The sequence below is a fragment of the Anopheles arabiensis genome, chromosome 3, assembly GCF_016920715.1.
Source record: "Anopheles arabiensis isolate DONGOLA chromosome 3, AaraD3, whole genome shotgun sequence".
Taxonomy (NCBI): Eukaryota; Metazoa; Arthropoda; class Insecta; order Diptera; family Culicidae; genus Anopheles; species Anopheles arabiensis.
Window position 1 is genome coordinate 20622211 of NC_053518.1, and position 6208 is coordinate 20628418.

The following is a 6208-nucleotide window of genomic DNA, read 5'->3' on the forward strand; positions in this document are numbered from 1 at the left end:
TGCTAAGAATTCAGCTAACATTTCTCTTTACTTTGAAAACATTACAATTAAACACAATACAAAACAGCAATACAAAAAGAAACTAAATAATAAGAAACAACTTCATAAACAACAAATCGCAAAAGTTTTTGCGACAATCGCAGAAGTTTTTGCGACTTGGTGCTAGTTCGCAAAATTCATTTTAGCAAAATTCTTGGTCGTAAAATTTATTTTCGCAAAAATCTTGGTCACAAAAATCTTGGTCGCAAAATTCAAGGATGTCGTTAACAGAGATTTCAATAAGCTGTCCACCTATTAGTACGCAATTCTACTGAGCTTTTTCGCCAGCTTTCCAGTTAGCTAAAACGCTTGATGCGTCTATACTTTATTTTCAAATCTTTTGGTTCAGCATTTTTTTTTTTGTGTTTTTTTAATTTAAAATAATTTATAAAATAATTAATTTTAATTACTTTTAAATATTACTTGTAACATATTCTTTGCTGGATGAAAAATTAAATTACTATAATATTTCTTTCGTTAACAGATGTGCTTTATGATTTCTATTAGTAAATAAACTACGTTTTTGCATAGTTCTTATAATGTTTCATTCCTAACAGATTTTTTTAACTGCTTCAATAAGTTTCATAAAACGGCATTGCGTGTGTAGCAAAACAACTCTCATTCTCAATAATAAGAGTTGTATTTAACAAATCGATCGTCAATCTGATCAACAACCTGTGCTCCGAGTCCGAGTTTGGTTGCACTTACAGTTGCAAAAATATTTACGGCATTTAATGATAAGATGGAAAAAATGAATTTGCAAACACAACGCATGTTCCTACGGGCGTCTGGTTTTCTTACCGGGAAATACAACAACATGTTTTTCCTCCACTTCCTGACACTGGTACGTACGTACGTACTGGGGACTGGCTGACGCAATTAAAACACAACTGTGATAGTACCATCAATGTTTTGATGTTTTTTTTTCAGTTAACGTTCTCTAGCACCTAACGCGTCGACTAATGATAGTTAGCGCGTTTGCATGTTTTAATACCTTTATCATCAACCTTAGATGCTGGCAGGGATTTTATTTTCCAAAGATTACGCCTTTTTCCTGCTTGATAAAACAGAACGATCTAATTGGAAACAACCGAAAATGGTAAAATAACCAAAAATGGTATATTAAACGTATTGTGAGTACGATAACCTCCGCATGCATCTCTTCGTAAACAATGATAAGAATACGTATGGTCAAAAAATTTCAAAAAAAATGCCCCTTGGCAACAATTGGTTAAATTGTCATGAAAATTATCACTTATTATTATTGTTGGTGCAGCTGGAAAGCTTTGTTGTGCTATGAATTCTAATATTAAGCATATGGGTGGTAGATATGTTTAATTTAAAATCTTCTTTTAGAATTTTTTACTTCATTATTTTTTCCAATTATTTACATTTCCTACGAATTATATAAAAAATATATATATATATTTTGTCTATTTTTATTTTCTATTGTAAATTAAAAATGATCCATATTTGTTAAAACGTTGAAATTAAAGAATATCTGTTTTTTAACACAACTTCAACTGAAATTCAATAATTCTAATACACGTGTTGTACAGTTAAACCCATTTATTTTTCATTACGCTTTACAATTAAACCGTTCAAATGAGTTGTTTGGCCCATTCCCGCTGATAACACCCATCATTCCATCCCGTCGTATGACGAAAGCACCCACTTCCCTTTCTCTTGCCCTATCAAAGAAAGTAAAAATCTCGTGACCGAGCACATGGAGCCGATACGCAGCAAAACTCCAGAGCACGAGATTACTACTAACCTATACACTAAAGCGCTTGCGCTTGCGCATCCATTGCGCCAATTGTTTTTATTTTGCACCTCTGCTGATCAAAGCACGGAGGGGGGGGCCTTGGATGCGTTACAGAATAACACGAATGACCTAAAGCTCCACGGTGGAGGACGATGAAGGGGGCTCGCTTCAGGGGATGGTACGCATGGCAGGAGGTGTGTCCGATGGTACTATATAAAGCATTAAGGTGTCGATTTCTGGTCAATAGTACTCGTTCTACCAGACAGAACGTTACACGAATTAAAAGTTCATCCCTTAGTAACAAGTGGAAAAAGGAAAAAGCGAAACAACATGATCACTCGGACAAGCTTCGTCTCAGCAGCGACTGCAGTTGCCTTCATTGTGCTGCTAGTGATCGACAATGGCCAGAGTGCGGTAGTTATTAGCCGTACCGATGGAAGTGCATCTCCGGTGTCGAAGGAAACCCCCGCAGCAGCTAGTGGCAGCGTTCGTTACGTTTCAATAATTCCCGGTGACGACAAGCACCACCGCAAGCGTGACAATTTGCTCGAGCCAGAGCCACCAGTCGTGCCGACGGACGGAGACTCCAACGGTCATAAACGACGAACGTTTACGAAGAATCAGCTCAGGCCGTGCACGTTTTGTCGGTTCTTCACGACGGTAACGCCAGCACCGAAACCGAAGATTTATCTTAACGTTGTGCGACAATGAGACAAGCAGCAGGAACTCGACTGGAACGAAACAAGAAACCGGTGGGAAGCCGAGTCGAGTAGAAATGGTGCAACTGATTCTACAGTTGTCAGTAGAATAGTACAACAAGACTGAATAGTGATTAATTTACCTATAGATCTTACAAAATTATCTCTCTAATTGTTTAGTTAAGTGAACGCTAATCCAATCTGCCGAAAAATATCAAATATTTGAAATAAATATCATATCAATTAAAATCGTTTATAATTTTTCGTGATTAAGAGGTAATTGATGACATTGAAGCTTACACAGAAAAGCTACTGAAACTAGGACAACGTCTAGGATAATCAATAATTTCCGAAGAAATTCTTGTTCAGTCATATAAGCTGTTTTGTTCAAATTATGAAAGCAAAACGTCATCTGTCTTCAACCGTATACCATTTTACATGAAACAATGAAACATTTTACAAAAATTACCTCCCATCAGATCATTGTGTTTCGGAAGCGGCGCGAAGTTAACAAGATTACACCATCGTACCATTATTTCATCATTCTCTTCACTCGCCATACCCCGTCGAGCGAACGCGTTCAATCCCAGTACTTTATTACTCCATCCCAGCCGGCCGTCACCAGCTTGCTTGCCTCGTGCGGATGCCACAGCGTTGCTATGCACACGTTATCGTGCGCCTGCCACTTCTTGTACAGCTTGGTCGTCTTCCAGTCCCATATGTAGCACTTGCCGTCGCCATCGCCCGACACCAGGTAGCTCATGTCGGGCGAAAAGTCCAGATTGCACGCGTACCCCGACACCATGTGGCCGGTGAACGTTTTCTTGCGATTCATCTTGAACCGGTTGATCGCGGAAAAGATGACGATCTTGTTGTCGAGGCTCTGGCACGCCAGCCACTTGCCGTTCGGTGCGAGCGTTACCGCCGGCATCGAATGCATCGTCGGATCGGCAATGTACTTCATGTCCACCGGAATGTCCCACTCCCACACGCGCAAGCTCTTGTCGTCCGAGGTCGTCACGAAGCGTCGGTTTTCGTCCACGAACGTGATCGTGTTGACCGCACCGAGATGGCGATCGTACTCCTGCAGAAGGGGAGAAAGAAATAAGTCAAATTAATATCACGCTAGTGTCCTATACAGTGATAACTACTTACACAGATAATCTTCTTGTCCGACGTGCCGGCCACGAACAGGTGCTGCTTGTTAAAGTCCGGATGGAACTTGACGCAGAACGGGATCTTGCGCGAGTTGAACCGCGATATGACGTCGCCCGTTTCCGTGTCCCACAGCTTCAGGTACCGGTCGTACCCGGCCGAGATGAACCGTTCGCCCTTATTGTTGAAGCTCACATCCCGCACCGCCTGCCGATGGCCGGAGTACGTACGGACGCAGCGTCGCTCGTTGTACACCTCCCACAGCTTCACGCGTGCGTCCATGCTACAAGAGAGCAGCAAATGAGCGGAAACAGGAAACCAGCGGATCGCCGATATGCCCTTCGTATGGCCGGTCCAGGTGTGAATGTGTGCCTTCGGCAGGAAACAACGATCCGGAGCACCCGCTTTGCGCAGATTAACTCCAACATCGTGCGGTGGGTGCAGAAACGAACGTCCTTGATAATCGAAAGCATCTTTGACTGCAAGAAGGAAAGAAAAGAAGACAATGGCCAACATTATTGAAATGACATGATAGGATATCCCCTCCTCCCAACACTTACTGTGCAGAATCGATTTCTCCTCGATCGGCTTGTCTTCCTTCACCTTGTGGCGGCGATGCTTCTTAGCCATCATTTCCTCGATTTCGGCCCGCTCCTTCTCGCTCGGCCGGGCCACCGTCTCCTCGTCCTCGTACTTGCCCCACGGTCCCAGGAATCCTTCCACATCCTCCGGATCGTCGTTCTTGACGCGCTTTCGCTTCTCGCCCGCGTTCGCCTTCGCCTTGGCCGATTCGAACACGGTCGCACCGTCCGTATCGTAAGCGGCCTGCAGATGGCCCACGTAGCTCGGCCCTTCTTCCGGCGCCGTTCCCTTCCCGTCCACCGACGGATCCATCGCGTACCCATAGCTGTGGAACGTTTTGCGCTGATTTTCAAACTGAAAGTCGCTGATGTGTGCATTTTCTACGAAGCCCGTGAGCATGTTTTTCTGTGCCTTCATTTGCTGCGTCAGGAACGGATTCTCGGGCCCAGCCACCGGGGCGAATAGCTCCTCGTAGCGGGGATTGTAGTTGACCTCGTTTATGGTCGGTGCTAGGGCGCGGGACACTTCCGACTGACCCTAAGGTGAACGAAACAGGAAACCATTGTATTATTACGGAGTGGCATTTGTGAAGACGCATTGTAAAATCACTTACCATCGGGACAACTAACGGAGCAGCACATATTTCCAACGATTTTACCACGGAATACTTGCTGTCGACGGGCTTCAGATGGGCTGTCGCATCCGCCGAACTTGCTGGCTCTGTTTGCGGGCTTTCCACTTTGCTCTTGCCATCTTCCGGTTCCGAATCACTTGCGCTACTACCGTAGCCTTGAAGGTGCAGCATTTTTGGAGGATTTTTCTAATTAATTCCCTATTTTACACGGGCAAAACGCAAACGACGCGCTCTGGAGCAGTGAAGATGTTTGTTTACAATTTTAGCACGTTTGACAGCTGCACGTCGACATAAAGGTTCGTCTACACGTATACGTTTTCTTTTACGCCGTTTTACAAAAAGGACTCGATTTTTTTACAACACTTTTTAATTTTGAAAATGTTTTTGTAATTTAGTATTAACAACATCCTTTTGTTTGCTAATTTTATTTAATATTAATTGATCACTTGTAGCTCTTTCTTGTACCATGATTTTTTGTCATCTAATTGTAACCCATTTTTTATCTCACAAATAATCCTCTCTTTTCTTATTCTCTTTCTCTCTCATTCCAATGAGCTATTGAGCAAACTACGGAGAGCGGAAGAAGCATGACCGTAGCAATAGACGATGCGCAATCTCAGATTGCACATATATTTATCTGTCAAACGGGTCGGTTTGATATATTTATCTGTCAAAAAAAATCATATATCTCGGACATATAATCTTGAAAATTTATGCGCAATCTTGGCGCAATCTGAAAATGTATGGAAATGACGTTTATAGCTCAGGGTTGGCTACGCGAAATGACTTATGTTTTGATAAAACGAATATATGCGCAATCTGAGATTGCGCATCGTGTATTACAGGGTTTTCAATGATATTATTGACATGTTCAGCGAGTTGTTGATTCGTTCGGGCATATAATTGACACTTTCAGCGAGATATAGAATTGTTCGTAAGCAGGCGTTGACAAGTTCAGCAATTCTGTAGTGTTGTCATTTGTTTTGTTTACACACTGTGCCGCAGGGTTCAATTTTTCATTCATAAAAGCCCTAAAAGTAGCTAATAATCATTCCCCAAGCTGTTTAATTCATGAATTAGTTAAAACAAACATATTTTTACGAAAACCGTTTGTTTACCTTCTGATGAGAATGATCCAAGCTGCAGTCCAAGGGGTACGAAAGTGACAGCTCTATAGTATCGCCGAACTTGTCAACGCCTGCTTCCGAACAATTCAATATCTCGCTGAAAGTGTCAATTATATGCCCGAACGAATCAACAACTCGCTGAACACGTCAATAATATCATTGAAAACCCTGTAATATGGTGACGAAACTCCTTCCCACCGCATGCATC

At 42.5% G+C, this 6208-nt stretch overlaps 1 protein-coding gene across 1 annotated transcript; it reads right to left on the minus strand.

The window, feature by feature from the left end:
- Positions 1 to 3029: 3029 nt before the first annotated feature.
- Positions 3030 to 5145, minus strand: LOC120903183 (pre-mRNA-processing factor 17). The gene is made up of 4 exons (XM_040312445.1): positions 4853 to 5145; positions 4218 to 4776; positions 3658 to 4136; positions 3030 to 3616 (listed from the first exon to the last, which is right to left on the minus strand). Exons 1-4 carry the CDS (start codon positions 5042 to 5044, stop codon positions 3083 to 3085), a joined length of 1764 nt encoding a protein of 587 aa, XP_040168379.1. The 5' UTR covers positions 5045 to 5145; the 3' UTR covers positions 3030 to 3082.
- Between the last annotated feature and the right edge of the window lie 1063 nt (positions 5146 to 6208).

Excerpts from the sequence above, each read along its gene's own strand:
- LOC120903183 (XM_040312445.1), bottom strand. The coding sequence starts at position 5,044 with ATGCTGCACCTTCAAGGCTACGGTAGTAGCGCAAGTGATTCGGAACCG. Across the intron at positions 4,777-4,852 it reads CTCCGTTAGTTGTCCCGATG|GGTCAGTCGGAAGTGTCCCG; the intron begins GTAAGTGATTTT and ends CGTTCACCTTAG. Across the intron at positions 3,617-3,657 it reads CGGACAAGAAGATTATCTGT|TTTGACTTATTTCTTTCTCC; the intron begins GTAAGTAGTTAT and ends GCGTGATATTAA.